The sequence below is a fragment of the Phalacrocorax carbo genome (genome assembly GCF_963921805.1).
Source record: "Phalacrocorax carbo chromosome W unlocalized genomic scaffold, bPhaCar2.1 SUPER_W_unloc_7, whole genome shotgun sequence".
NCBI lineage: Eukaryota > Metazoa > Chordata > Aves > Suliformes > Phalacrocoracidae > Phalacrocorax > Phalacrocorax carbo.
The window spans coordinates 178285-194582 of record NW_026990258.1 but is presented as its reverse complement, the minus strand read 5'-3'; the positions used below and the strand labels follow the sequence as shown (position 1 = coordinate 194582).

The 16298-nt window shown below is 35.6% G+C and overlaps 1 protein-coding gene across 6 annotated transcripts in view; it reads right to left on the bottom strand.

Annotated features, from left to right (window-relative positions):
* The window catches only part of LOC135310905 (nipped-B-like protein), a 165757-nt gene that overhangs the window by 57340 nt on the left and 92119 nt on the right, over nt 1-16298 (bottom strand). For 5 of the 6 annotated variants that reach the window (XM_064440023.1, XM_064440022.1, XM_064440025.1 and 2 more), the window contains one exon: nt 3726-5231. The exons of the other annotated variant lie outside the window; for it this stretch is intronic. In XM_064440023.1, the coding sequence (XP_064296093.1) occupies nt 3726-5231 (1506 nt within the window). The remainder of the gene's footprint in view (nt 1-3725; nt 5232-16298) is intronic. 6 annotated transcript variants of the gene reach the window in all.

The window sequence follows — 16298 nt, the reverse complement described above, 5'->3', positions numbered from 1 at the left end:
TGAGCAATGAAAAGCTGTGTTTAAAGTTCGGTGTTGTACAGATAATGAAATCCTATAACAACAATCTACACAATGAAGGAGTAGCATTTGGCATTAGATACTGCATTGAAATGATAATTTATTTTTTTTTTTAAACAAAGTCTTTTAGGTGATATTTGAAGACCCAAAAGGTGTTTCTGCAGAAGCCTTTAAAAATGTGCACTCATTTGTCCTAGAATTAAAACTTGCATTACGTATGTGGTGCTTATTTTGGAAAGCCAATCCTTCAAATATATTATAAACCAACTCAGACATCTCCTTAACAGAGACAGTTACAGTTTCTCTCATTACTCATATCTGTTTCATACTTTAACAAAGTAAAATTTGTCTTGTTCAGAATGCAGTAACTGTAAAACTGGTAACAGTTCCCATCTCAACATAGCTGATCAGTATAGCTATAAGAAGCAGCAGAGAAGGTATTTGCTGAAGCTCTGAAAAGAAACGATAGCAAACATGACCTCCTCATTGCAGGCACAAACTCGAAGGGAAAAGTTTCATGGATTCCCCAACAACATACATTTGCATTAAAACCAAGATAAAAGGCATTCACAGATGTTAAAAACAGAAGAAAAAAAAAAGTGTTACAATTCATTCTGTCCTGGACAAAAGAGGCCACAAAATTTCACCATAAGACCCCTTAACAAAAAATACTATAAAAAAACCCCTTCCATAACTTTTCTCTGAGCTAGAGTACATCTTTCAGAAAATTGCTCAAAGATCAGGAGAGAAAAATGTTGCTTCTTCCTTATAAAGGCCAAAAGGGACTGGGGGTAGTTCAACCTTAATCACGTACTACGGCTATCCCATTCATATAAATAACAAAATTTCAAACCTGTCTATAAAATTTTATTAAAATGTTATTTTGTTTTTTTACAGTACAATGCAAGGCTTATCCATGTGCACACTAAAGGTATGATTTTCAAATTTAAAATTTACCAAAACCATGTAAAAAAAGTTGCATATACATTTCATTATACATAGCATTAATTTTAGCTTAAAGCAAGTCAATTTTACTGAGTTTTATAATGAATGGGCATTAGTCCCTTAAGACAGAATGAGTAGCTAAATGGTGTTTTGAACTAGCTGAACTAATCCTATTTTAAACTGGATTTCAGATAAATCACAACAATTATGTTTTACGTGAGAATGCCAGAAGACGACATTTTCCTGGGGGAGGGATGGATGAGAAAGGAAAAACAAAGGACAAGAAATACAAGGAGGTAAAAGAAGGGAAGATAAAGCAAAATATACTAAGCTACATGGAATAAGAGGGATGAGAGAAGTGGAATAACGCTAAAAGGCAACATTAGAAAAGATTTGTTACAATCTATTAAATAGAGAGTAACACTAACTAAATGAAGAATTAACTAAATGAAGAATATTTATGAAAATTACATCTAGTGTATTACAATGTTTATAACAAAAGCGGCACAAGTAAAAGAGTGAATACTATTTTTCTCAATTGGAGTGAGGACATTGTGGAAACGACATGAATGTTTTCCTGTATCAGTCAGCTGTTGACAAATAGACTTTGGCTTATGAAGAGAGATCTTTATGAATTATGAACCTTTTAAAACACCTAATTATTTAGCATAATATATCCTAGAAAGTAGGTTACCAGGAAGTTGGGCAAAAAAACCCATAAAACCAAAAATATACATAAAAATATGAAGCTCAAAGACACTTTCTCCAAAACCTGCTTGGCTGAACACTCAAAACTTGATTTGCAAGAGAAACATAGTTACAATATTATTCTTTCCATGAAACTTACTTCTAGTATCATTTTAAGAACCTTATTCTAGATACAATAACAAAGAGACTGATATCAGATTCAAATGGGTTTTTTTCCCCCTGAAGAATATGTCCCAAGTTATTTCAGAATATTTAAGAAATATGACTTCAGAAAACACAAAATACACAAAAACATTGCAGAAAAGTTATAAACCTGACTTTAAAATGAATGCATTGCTCATGTGTGACACAGTGGAGTCATGCCAATCAGATGAGCCATTAAAACCTTTACACATTACTAAAATACACTATATAAATAACCACATTCAATACAGACTACAAAAAAAGTCTACTTCAGAATCATTTTAGAAAGTATACATGCACTGTATATGGCTCTGAGGGCTCTAAAAATTATTGATTTTCTGCACATAGAATTATGTGAATTCAAATTCTATCCTTTTGAGACTAGAGCTGAATTCCATTGGAAAGTTTTCAGTATTCCCTATCAAGAACATAGAAGTTTAATCTGAAATCTTTAGACTAATCTGAGAGCAAAGATGTCATAATTTTATGTCCGACTCTAGATACCTATTATTAATAGAAATTGAAATTTTGCCTGTTCTGAACCTCAAAAAGGGAGAGGGGAAATGTTCATATTTCAAGGATAAAGAGAAAATGTTTAACAAGGAGGATAATATTTTATAAATAAGTAATAGTCATCCTGAATTATTAAGTCTTTAAGAGTCAATACAATCAGGTTAGAAGACAGAACAGATGTAGCACAATAAATTCATTATATAGATATCAACTCTGTAGACATGCACATAAACATAGATATACATTCACAAAGATGATTTCTACATCATTTCTTATCAGATAAACTTTGTAAGAAAACATTTTAATCTTGAATTAATGAGCAATGATATACCTGGAAGTGCATTCATAAATAATCCTGTATACAGCTGAAATCCTCTCCACTACCACTCTGTCTATTTTTGAGACATGACAGCTCTATAAACATAACTATGTAAGAAATTTAAATGCTTTAAATGCTAAACATTAAAAAAGAAAGGAACCCTGACCAGTTAGTAACATTGATTTCACAATGTGAAATGATCTGCTTCAGTCTGAAACCAAAGAAGCCAAAGTTATAGCACCAAGAAGAAAAGCAATCTTATATAAAAAAAAAAAAGGTTAAATCTGCAGAAGAGACAAACAGTTATCAAACGTACAAACTATTCTGAATAGTTTCCTGTTCATATTACTAATTTGAAAATGCCAGCCCATTGTTTACCAGTTCCTTTCCTCTTTCCGCATACACTGGACCCTAGAGACATGAACATCTGAATTCTCCTAAAGACAGGACCTTTTTGTAAGCTTATTGTCACACAGCCTAAAGTGCAGAGGCTTCCCAACAGAGTTGTAGTTATAGTGTAAAAGAGGCAGATGGGACTTTGTAACTGCCTTCTTATTTTATCATGTCAAAACATCCCTTGGAAAATCACATTTACTTTCCAATTAAAGATATAAAAGTATCTTAGGGCTTGTGCAGGTAGTATTTCCCACCACTCCAGCTACACTGATTTAGTTACAGTAGTACCAGTCCCTTATAATGACACACTCAAACCAGTTTAAGTAATTCATATAGCAGTTATGTTTAACTAGATAAATTACCAGATTAAACTAATGTAGCTGAAGTACAGCTTAAGACTAGTGTTCCCACATTAGGAACTTGCATTGGAGTAAACAAATCATTTCAGTTACACTGTAGCAAGATTTCCAATAAGGACAATCCCACAGACAAGTTTCACTTTGTTCCACAAAATCACCATATAAGCAAGCATATAAACTATCAAATGTTTGCATTTAATTTCTAACCACAGGAGTAGCAAATCTAAAAGAACAGGAGTGTACAAGATATAATGCAATTAACATTAAAAAATCCACAATCTTACCTTTATTAGATTTGGATGACTTGTTCTTGTTAGGTTTAAAACAAGAGCCCCTTGATTTATCTTCTCTATCCTTAATAAGTTTCTGCACATCATCCAATGAAAGCTTTTGAAGGACAACTACAGGCTTAGCTCCTTTATTTAGATCTTCAACTAGCCCAATCTTCTCTACTTTGTCCTTCTGTTCACCTTTAAATTCAGTTTTCCTTGATTCCTGAGTGACACTGCCGTCTTTATCACGCTTGATTTTTGGAATGACAAAATGTTTCAATGCGCCAGATCTTGCCCCCAACAAATAACTGGGAAACTCTGCTTTATTATCAGAATGTGCTTTATTAATATCTACTTTACTCTTATTACCATCTGTCCTTCGTTCATCCTTGCTATTGGGTGATTTAAAACCAAGTTTATCAGGTCTTGACTTACTAGAATCTCCTTTACCTTCCTGTTTAACACGAGGGCTGTCAGGTCTTGATTTCTGATCTCCAGAAGAAAACCTTTCCCTTGATTCACCAGACTCATGTCTATGTTTCCGTTCAAATTTCTCAATTTTTGAACCATCAGATTTAATACCATGCTTAGAATCATGTTCATTTTTGTTTGAAGATCTCAAGTATTCAGGCCTTCTAATCTTGGATGGATCTCCTCTGTATCTCTCTGACTCCTCCCTGTCCTCACATCTTTGTTTAAGGCTATCGTGGTCACGCCTCGGCATATCAGAAACTGAACACCTATCAGGCCTTTGTTTTGTTGGATCAGATCTACTTTCTGATTTTATCCTTGAAGGATCAGATTTCACATCTAGTTTATGCCTCGATATTTCAATTTTCTTATCTGACAATGGTTTACTCAAGTCCCTTCTGTTATCATATCTATGTTTCAGTGTTTCGGGCCGCCCTTCACTCTTCTGTTTTGGCATTTCGGGCCTCTGCCTTATTTCCTGCTTGCCATTATTTTGTTTTCCCTCATTTTGTTTCATCTCCATTTGCCTGCTCTCGTTTTGTTTTGATTCTGTCTGTCTGTTCTCATTGTGTTTCACTTCCATTTCTCTGCTTTCATGCTTGCTTTCATGTTTAGCTTCTACCTGTTTGTTCTCATTGTGTTGACTTTCCAACCGCCTGCTCACATTTTGCTGAAATTCCATTTGTCTGTTTTCATTTTGCTGGATATCTGTCTTCTGATGCTCAAAGTCTGACTCTTTCCTAAAAATCTCAGGATGGTTTTCAGGTTTAAATTTAAGAACTCCAGCAGTGTCTTCTTGGGGAAAACACACAAACCCATCATTATACTGCTTAATTTCTTCAGGTTTTTTGATGGTGTCCAAATCCTGAGTTACTGTTGCCTGAGAGTCCGCTCTTCCTGCTTGCTGGAGATCAATACTAACCATCAATGCTGGCCTTGCCCCATTTCCTGCAGAACCTGCCTCCTGAGAAGCTGCTCTATTTCCTCCAGTAGCACCTCCAGCCTCCTGTGGTTTGTTTTCTTGTTTTCGCTTCTTCAGAGGCTTATCTGCAAATTAAAACAGAAAAATCACAAATGCTATATATAGAAACAGGTACATGTCCAAGCAAAAATGTCCATTCCCCTCCACCCCCACCAATTAATCCTCCTCAGCATGTATGTGCACACACACCAAAACCCATTGAATTTAAACGCAAGAACAGAACTTCTCTAATACTTTTAAATGTATACAGGCTATCATTCGTTGCCAGTCTACCCCATGTACCAATTAATCATTTAAAAAAACACCCTTAAAACATATGAAATCATAATCCCTGTAAAATTCCCAAGAGAATCATCTAATAAAGCAGCTGCAATACATAACAACCAAAAAAAAAAAAAAATCAATTTACACTTGAAGCAAGTTTTGAGGAATACTACTATAAAAGATTCTCTTCTGCAGATTCAGCCTGCTTCATTATACATGAACTAAGCAAGGATCTGCAATAATTAAGACAGAGGTTCTCCCTACTTGGACTTCACACATATGTAGCCAGGGAACACACAAACAACGAACAAAAATGATTAAAGTAACTCCAACACTCCATGCTTCCCTTTGAAACAAGGAGTATATCAAGAGTTGGAGTCTATACCATAACACATATGTATTAGGTGGGGGATCACTACACACTTAAAAGCTTGAGTATTTTCCCTTTGCAACCATAATGCTTTTCATGGATGAAATAGGAAGTTCAGTGATAATTTTATGTAGCATCAAGAGCTTGACTCTGCAATAATCCTTTCAGTTTACACTAAAAGAAAAATCATTAAGAGCAGAATACAGAAAAATAAAAAGTGAGCCAACCACATACCCTGTAATTTGGTAGAATTCATAGAAATGAGAAGCACATGGAAATATCAAAAAGAATATGTTCTATTCATTTAAAACAACCTATTGCCAACATGGTACTCAAATTAATTTCTGCCATGAAACTCAAAAGCCCTACCTGCACTAAGGCTTATATTCTCATTTCTCAGCTATCATTTTGTAATTTCTCAAAAAAAGCAATTATTTTCTCTGTAATCAGGGAATATGATTTTAAGCCTAAGTAATAACCAAACATAGGTTGGAAATTCTGTTGTACATCTATTATCAAAATGTTTATACCACAAATGCAATAAGAAAAATAACTTATTTTGTGCCTAGATTTTTGGTGCCTTATCACCAGATGTAATTAACTCTCTTTTTGGGAGCAGGGGAAGGGTAAAGGAGGATGCAATCAAGGAAGAGGGAATTAAACTCTAAGGAAAAAAACCACCCAACCTCTCAAGTTGTAAACCAAAATTATAACATATGACTTCTAATTTCTTCTATACCTGTAGAAGATTCTTGTTCAGAAGAATTAAAAATTGAAGGATCATCTCCAAAATTAACTTTAGAACACAGTAACAAGTAGGAACACGGTCAATTCCAGTGATGCGAACAGGTTTGTGTTTCGGGGTTTGGTGTTTTGTTTTTTTTTTTTTTTCTCCAATCATTTTCATTCTCAAATCTATTTGTACATCTCTAACTTCCTAAAACTCAAAAATTATGTACGACATTTAATGGCTGGAAGACAGCAAAGACAGATACAATAAACTCCATGCAGAAACTGGTCAACTGCAAATAAGGAACTTTGAAAAGTTCAACAAAAACCTGTAGGAACACCTGCCAACTTAATGGTAGACATGTGAAGCAAAATAAATTTGCCAAATTCAAGGTGCAGCTTTTTAGCATGGCAATTTTTGCTTTTTCTGTACAACAAAAACTGTTGGATTCATATGAGAGCTTATATAGATTAACTTCCCTATACTACTCATTAAAACAAATGTATTTTTTAAAACCTTCATGCAACGACAAAAATTATTTTTCTCCCTGTGACTAAGAGGGCTTTGACCTCACTGAGTTTCATGGCAGGTCTTAGGAATAGCCATGAAGTAGAAACTTCCATACTGATAGATTTCAAATTTGATTTTTTTTTTTTTAAACATAAATATACATACATACACATATCACTACTTTATTTCTCAATTAAAACTCTTTAAATTTTGAAACACCAATTGAGAAAGTTGTGTTCTTTATGAAAAGTCAGCCAGCTTTTTCATTTTAACCCAGAAACGTCAGCCACACTGAAAAAGTCCTGTAAAGCTCTGATGGCAGATATAACAGTAACCTTTAAGACACTGCTGTTAACGGTTATCTGCCCCGTTCCTTTAACTGAGGTTATCACCTGTAGCAGAAGGGAACACATATTCACATTTCCACAAGTGTATTTCATTGTCCAGTGCATCAGTTTAAGGCACTAGTGAAGATGGTTTGCATTAACCTACTAGAATGAACAAGTCAGCTAAGAGCCAAGCAAATGTTTCCTTCTGCTACCCCTACTATAGGAGCAAGGCAAATGGCCAGGAGCTGTGATGCCTTAAACTGCTGTAGCTGGATCAACCAAAACTCACCTTTCAGAGCCCTCACGCTGAGGGCTCCAAGATTAAACAACCAAAACAATTCAGGTAGGACCAATTTTCTCTCTTGAACTTCCATAACCGACCAGGCTCAAAATGCTGCTCTTCATCATCATCCAAAACATCAAATTGTAAGTCGAGAATATATAAATAGATGATCACATCACAACTTGGCATATTCCCTCTAAATACAGAGCTCTTCTGATGCACCTTCTTCATTTCTCTTGACAACTGAGTACTGATGTTTTAGCAAGTTATAACCACAACCTGTTGACATCTTATCTAAGAAGAAAGGGATGCCTTCAAAATTTTCCTTTTCCTAAATGGCAAGGCGATTGCAGATGGACTTACAGATTACTCACAGATTTCTTCATATTTCCAGTGCATCTTGATGGCAATCCTCAGAACTAGACTTGATCATTACTGTTTTGCCTCTATGAGATTTCTGGATCTAGGACAAGAAAGCTGGCCCAAGTATATGAAAATATCAGGTTGATCTAGGGCATTAAAGACAGGATGAGTACATAGTACCACTATCTTCATTGAGCATAATGGAAAAACCCCACTGAATGAACACAAAAACTTTTTAGGATGCCATCATAGCTGCAGAAATATGAAAGGTGAAAAACACTACTGGGCTTTGAAGGCTTTATCAAATCTTGAACTCACTATGAACTATATGGGAATAATCAAGAGAGTATCAGAGAAGTGAGGAGAGAGCAATTAACCTCTGAAAACAGATGTCTTCAGGTCTTCTCTTTTACAATCAAATATATGCAAATTTGCATAAATCTGCCTTATAAGGCATGAGTCCCAAGACCCCTTAGGGTCTTAATGAACAGATGAACTTAGGAACTTTTACAATATCCGTTCAAATATACTTCATATCCTTCAAGGCATTAGTATCCAAGCTTCGTCCACTTCATTCGATAGATAGTAGAATTTCTTTTTATTATCAGGATCTAGGACTTCACCAAAATATCAGACTAATATTTTTCTTTCAATCCTGCAGACTGAGGTTCAAATCTTGCCACAGTTCTGAACAGGTAGACTCACAAGCTCTTGAGACCAATGAAGTGTGATCAGGATCTTTTTGCTTCACTCTTTGTAACAGTTTTTGTAATAAAAGGAATATGTAGTAAGCCACAGAAGAGCTTTCTGACTATATTAGAGATCAGATATCAAAGTTTGTTGTTTTCAGTGTCTTCTTTTTAGAAACATTATTCGCTCCCCTCCCCCCCCCAAGAATGTAGTTACATCCAAAACGTATCTACGTTTTGTTCAATTCCTTGAACAAATTTATGACAGTTCAGAATACGGTCTGATCCTAGTTATTCTCCTATGTATGCATTCTTTTGGCTTGGCAAATATGCATGGGTGTTCTCTTTACATTGCAACATGCTCACCAAAAGGCAGTAACTTGGTACTCAAGGTAAGATCATAAGCTAACTTATTCTAAAATATAGCAGAGATGTTCTGTCAAATTAAATGGGTCACTGTAGTGCAAGAAACAAAATATTACAGGAACCACAAGTTTGAAATGGAAAAAAAGGTTAGCTGGATTTCCAAGCAGTTATGTCTCACCTGTCCTGTTATGAACAATATTCCTGGAGATAGGTTGTGGCCTTCATCTTTGGAAATATCTGTGTGTCAAAACAATGAGTACTTTCAGATTTAGAAATTAAATAATTACTGCAGAACCCTTGTGGAAAACCACATTGCACTGGAATAACCACATTTCTGCTGAAACTGCAAGTCAATTGTGATTTGAAGAATATCCATCCTGACAACGGATATACTCGGAAGCTGAGCAAGTGTTAGGGACAGCAGCCAGATGAAGGGAGCTGTATTAAAGAAGTATCTCCATTCTTCCATTTAATCTGAAATATTTCCAAAGCAGCAGCCAGAACACCACTAGTGCTGAAGTCTCTCCGATGTTACTGCTTTCTTGCAAACCTGATGATTGTCTTAAGTCCCAGAATAAACTCTTTCAACAAATGAGTATAATAGAATGATAGCCTAAAAACTTCTAGAATTGCTTGTCCTAGCAAACTGAAATGGGCCTTTTATAAATACCTGTGAAAGGTTAATAAGTCTAAATAAGAACCACACACATGGTTGCTGAACTTTGTTTCAGCAGAATAGTATCACTTCGGTCTATTAATACTGTTTGGTAGACTTTAAAATCCAGAGATTTCTGAATGATCTTGAAGACAACAGATAAATTACCACTTCCCCATTTACACCTTCCAAGGGATTCAGCTGAAGACTTCATATCCAAGGTGGTTAAATGTGAATGTACTCCTCTTCATAACCACAAAGATTGATCCTCTAATGGTGAGTTCTGGATGAACCATTTTGATGACTCGAGTACAAGCTTTCTTTTTTTAAAGCATAACACTTAAGAGTTTAATATTTTAAAGCTCTAACACTTCTCAGAGATTATTGGGATATGCCTCCACTCATTTGAAATACCACTTATTTGCATTATTTAAATCAGCAATTAACAAATTTATACAAAATATACCAGTCCTAAGCAGTTACTACTTATTGTCAAACCTTCCATTTTTGAACAACATCAAAGACAAGTCAGCCAGAGGCAAATTACAAGCTTATCTTAAAACCAAAACAAACCAACTACATTTACTGACAACAGTTTTCTTCTCCTAGTTATTTTTCACTGATCTCTTCAAAGCTGTCCAAGCACCCTGTCCACCCCAACCAACAGTGTTGTGTAGACCACAAGAATCTAAACCAATAAATATAATCTGGATACAAAGAAGATTTTAAATTACTTTAATGGTACTGATGGATGACCTATCAATGGAGTGAGGGCAAATATCCATTCTTATCTTTCTATTCTTTCATGAATGTTCAGCATTACTGGCCATGAGAGTTTGCTCTCACCTGACTTCCCCACAAACCATATTCCAATAAGCAAAGAATTAAACAACTAAAGAGACCCCTTCCTATCAGTAGAAGAGATTCCCACAGCACTGGCTCCTCCCCTTGAAGGAGAGACTCGGCAAACATAGGTCAGAAATTTTAGTCTCACTGCTTGCTCCCTTACAGGAGAAACTTAAAAAGTACAGTCATGATCATGGTATAGGAAGCTTTATAGAACAGAACATAAATTCCAAAGGCTCCAAAGTAGAGACCAGAGGGCTTCCAGCTGCTGCAGTTCAGAGGAAGGGATTTCTGAGAATCAGCAGAAACAGCTGCTAATTTTTAGCAATCTGTCAAAAGACTTTATCAAACTTCTGGTCACTATACAAAAAAGAAAGCCCATCAGGAGGGATGTCCAAACTCATTCAGGGGAAAAAAAAACAAAAACCCAAAACCCCAAAACGACTACAGGAGTCTCTGACATGCCTTAGGGTGTTGCAGAATTCTGAATTGTCATTTTGGTAAAGTTCATCTTGTTTTCTTAAATATGACAATAATCTAGTCAGCATAACTGGAGAATGAAATGTGATCTTACGAGTTTTTCTACTTAAGGATGTTTCGTAACTCATTATTCCCTGTCAACTATAGCAATACAAAAGAAATATTACACTAGAAAATAACAAGAGCTGAACTACAGCAAGTTATAATCAAGCATCTCCACTTGTTTAGAGACTGGAAGCTGTAATTTAACCTCCCTGAATTTAATATTGCTTTTACAAACAATATGATTTTAATTTATTTATGAGATAGTTTTCTGACACAAATTGTGGGTCTTATCCATGTGATTGCTTTGTGAAGAATTATAGTTTTGTAAACTCAGTTGTTAAAAAATCTGAGCAAAACACGAAGTGCACTTTTTCACTGAAGTGAACTTTTTAAATACACAATGCAGCACCTAATTTCACAAGAAAAATGCAACACACTAACAGTAGACTTAATGAAATCTACTTATTTTGTGTATCACTTACAGATTAACATATCCAATTAGTTTCAAATTCATTTGTAGGAACAAGAAACTTTAGAAATAAGCAAATTATTTTGAAATTTATTGGCAAACACTTTTAATCTCCCTTCCAGATGTTGATTTCATTGTGACATCATACCTTGTATTCAAAAATATCTTCAATTAACTAGATCCAGTAATATTTATATGGGATGATAATGAAAAAAGTCTGTGTCATCTTAGGTTGATGTTGGAGTGACCTTAATGACTATGAACTACATAAATGCTGGGATTACACTGTTAATAAGCTTTATTAATTAAACACACCATTTCTTTATCAAGATTTAAATCCATTATAGAGAAGTGACTGCCCCAGAACAAAATGAAGTCATTACTGGGTAAGTAATATTATAAATCCTCCCATCCATTTAACAGGTACAATCAAGGGCATATGCTACATGCATATTATATTTAATTTTATAATCTTAGTTTATGCTACAGATAAAAATAAAATACACTTCTTGCCAAACTTCAGGTGTGGAAAATAAGTAAAACCCAGCTTACAAGAGCAGGTTTCTTAACTACCCTACGTAAAAAGCACAACCTGAGATAAACATGGGAATTTGCTTTCATGTTACACAAGAGCACCAAAAGAAAGTAAACACCATTAAAAATATGCCTCTACTATATTTTTTTTTTAGAAAAAAAAACATGTTTTTCATTCAATCAGTATTACATCCTTTAAAAAAAACATTCATTGTAATTTCTCTAGATAGAAGAGGAATTTCTTCCCCTTACTTTTCTTAAAACACATCTGAACACACAAAAAAAAAGTCTGTCATCTATAAGAACTGGACACTGCAAACCCGCTTTTCCTTGGGAAAGCTACGTGAAGTGCCAGTTTCATCCATTACAGAACACTACAAAATGCAGACCTAATGAAAGTTTGTATACACAAAATACATGATACCCTAATTCTCACACTGCCCTACTACATAGAGACAAACACACTTATATTTTACACTGTCTCATTTCATCTTCTGGTATTAGCAACTATAATCTTCTGCAAGATTACGATACAAATGACTACACTCGTATCTCAATTTTTAAGTAAATAAACCCCCTATAACATATTTTTGGAAATTAGTAGTAATATACTGGTTATAATGACATTCTGTCATTTCATTCATTAGCTACATAAAATCAGATGTAAACAAACTTAATTCGTAATAGTGTTCTTCTGTTAGTCTCCTCTTTAGGGGAGATGGGTAATGGGGAGAAAGGGAGAGGAGCTGGATAAGAACTTAAAAGGTAAGAGAAAATTTACTTACCTATAACTGCAGTTTCGAGTTTTGCTCTGGCAGATTCACACTCTTGGATGTGTGTCTGCTGCTATGGGCTTGGAATGAACTAAAAAAAGAAGGGCCCACAGCAGGCATCCAAACGCCCCCTAACTGATCCTATTATTGGAAATAAAGTTATTATTACAGCTTCCCTTCTTCCTAATTTCATAGAATCTATAGTAAGATCCCAAAGTGGGTAAAATGGATCCTCAGAGGTAAAATACCCCACAGAAACGAGTAGGTTTGTCTCCTTTAAAAAATGATTCTAATGCTTTTAAGTTTAATATATATATATATATAAGCCTCTCAATGAAAGAGTTAGTGATTAATGATTTAATGACTCTTCTCAAACTCCAGAGAACAGTGCTTTTTACAAGCAAAAGTAGAACTCCTTAATCTGTTAAGACAGGTGCATTATATAAAAGTGTCTTAAAATCTTAGCTTAAAATCTAACAGTGAACACGATATGGAAGAGCTCAAATTAAAATTTAGCAAATCTGAATAAAATAAACTAAAGTAATTTGAAAAAGAGCCTCTGAAAAAAGATGGGTTGCTTTCTGTTTTTTCAAGTAATTTTCAAGGTTATCTTCCCTCTTCCCCTTTCTAGAAGACTCGGAGCTCCTTTTATCATTAATATCTTAAATATTTTTGATTCACAGTATTTTGGATCTTTAGAAAAGCATGAAAGATCTTGAGGTAGGAACTTTGAACATGGAAATTAATTCAGTAGCAGATCTAAATCTTGAAGAACAAGAAGAACTTTATGTAATGTTCTGGGAAATGTTTAGACCAAAAGTGACTAACTAGCTTTGAACTACTTGAGTATAAATGAAAATAACCCACCTATATCTGAACAGTGGCAAAGCACTGGGGTTACCAAAATGAAATTTCTCTCTCAAGCCAAAGGAAAAAAAGATTCCCGAGAAGAACAGAATTTCCTGGGACATAATTTTCTTAAGACTCCACAGGATTTCCTGTATTTTCTTGGAGTACTCAACTTCAGAACATTAACTAAGCACAGCTCCGGTTAAGTGAACAAAACAGGTTCAGAATATGGACCTCTGCTTGTTTTGAAAGCATTCAAGAGCACCAAGTAGTAAAGGAGATGTGACTACTGACAGCGATTAGAAGAAAGTGTGCGTGAAGCTTCATTATTTCCAATTTCCAATTTCTTTAGAAAGGTATCCTGATGTACTGAAGCAGAGGATGGTTCACTTGTTGACTGTTGTGGAATAAAGATAATCCCTTTCTGTATTAACTCTTCCAAATAACATTTTTCTAGTCAAATAATCTGAGTCTTGATAAACAATAGCTGGATCTATCTGTGATATTACACATCCTTTCAAAAGAGAAGATATGATCTAGTATTGATTGACAACTTGTATCTGATGAGGGTATAGAGGCCATTGTGAGTGAGCAATGGGAACTGAAAACCTGAGGCTTGTCATGTTCCACTGACTTATTTGTTAAGAAGCTATTAAACATAATAGATGTATTACATTATAACTTTTGGTGCTGAGTGCCTTGATCTCCAAAATCTCAAATTTTTCCTTTCATTAACAAATACAGACAAATTACTTGCAAAATTAATCAATACATAGAGACTTCCTTGATGGAAAAAGCAGGAAGAAGAGATGGACTCTTGTCCTTCCACACAGAGGACAAGGACAAAACCAACTTCTTTGAATTTTGCACCTCTCTATCATGATGAAAAGACCATATAATCCACCTAATCCAAGATCCAAATACACCAAAAGGATAAAATTATAAAGACAGAGCTCTGGAAAGCACTCAGATATGGAGGCAAAAGGTCTATGTTATAAAATATCACCATACGCATATCTGGATAGACATTAGGTCAAATCTGCCAGATTATGCATTAGTGATTTTTACACTACGAATTCCTTTTTCAGAAAGCAAAAGCATGACAATCAAGTTCCAGAAAGATATGCTGCTTTTCAAAGGTAGCGGCACTTCTGCAAAACCCTGTGTTAGTTCCAACTCTGGAATGGAGACTGCCTCCTACTTTGAGACATTGCTTGGTGGATGCTAAATATTTTAGAAGTTTTGTTAGAATCAGGAATTTATTACAGAAAAGTATTATAATTTCTGAAGGACTCCAAACTCCATTTCCCACCTGTACCAAATATTATAAAAGGACCTCAAAATTTAAAAAAGACCTTAGCATTTCCTTAGGTAAGTGTAGTAGTTGTATAATTTTTAGCAAGAACTCCCAAAAGAAACATTTCCGCCTCTCCTCTGGAATAAACAGTTCTACTACACTACTGGTTCCCAAACTCAGAAAGAATGTGTCATGTCGATCCAAAGCCTTACTGTTAAAAAAGAAGCATCTGAAAACCTCTGATGAAGCACAGTAGAGATTTCATGCCTAAAAAGAGGACAGAAAAGACCACTAATCTTATATCAAAATTTGCAAGTACAATTCTACTCAAATTACGCAAGACAACAATACATGCCTACACAGAAAGTCTGGTGTGACTGTAATATTTATTCCCATGTGTTGTGGTTTAGCCAGCAACTCAAAACCACACAGCTGCTCTCTCACTCCCGCATCGGCAGGATGGGGGAGAGAATCAGAAAGGTAAAGCTCGTGGGTTGGGATAAGAACAGTTTAATAATTAAATGATAACAACAGCAACAATCATGCAATGAAAAGAAAAACACTGAGAGGCACAAAACCTGGGGCGGGGGAAGGGGGAATGAACAACCAAAACAAACCACATGTGACACAGCCACTCAACGCCCCCCAACACGGCCAGTCCCCAAGCTGCAACTTCCTCCCCCACATGCCAACTGCCCCAGTTAATATACTGGCCATGGCATCACGTGGTATTGAATGAACATCCCGTTGGCCAGTTGGAGTCAGCTCTCTTGGCTGTGGCCCCGCCCCGCCGGCCTCTTGCCCACACGTCAGAGCATGGGAATCTGGAAAAGTCCCTGACTACTACAGGCACTAAAATGAAGAGAATTAACTCCATCCAATCCAAAATGAGCACATTCTCCACCCCTTATTCCATACCATTTACACCATGCCCAGGTCACATACCATCCAATACAACCTTACCAACCACCACCCCTCCCCTTCCCATCCTTTGACAAAATACACAGACATCATTCCCTTAGTTCATGGACCTTCCCTGTAAAATGTCCATTAAAATGTCCAATGAGTTCACCCAGTCCATGACTCTGGGCTCCATCTGTCATATCAGCCTTTCATGGTGGGAGAGATGGCGTGTGTGGCATTGCGTTACTGCGTACCGAGTCAGTCATCGTTCTATCACTGCTGCATTTTGCTTGCTTCATTAAAGTTCATCTTCCATGGATTGGAAGGTTTGTACTACGACATCACTGATATGGCATATACCAACCACAGCAGGCATG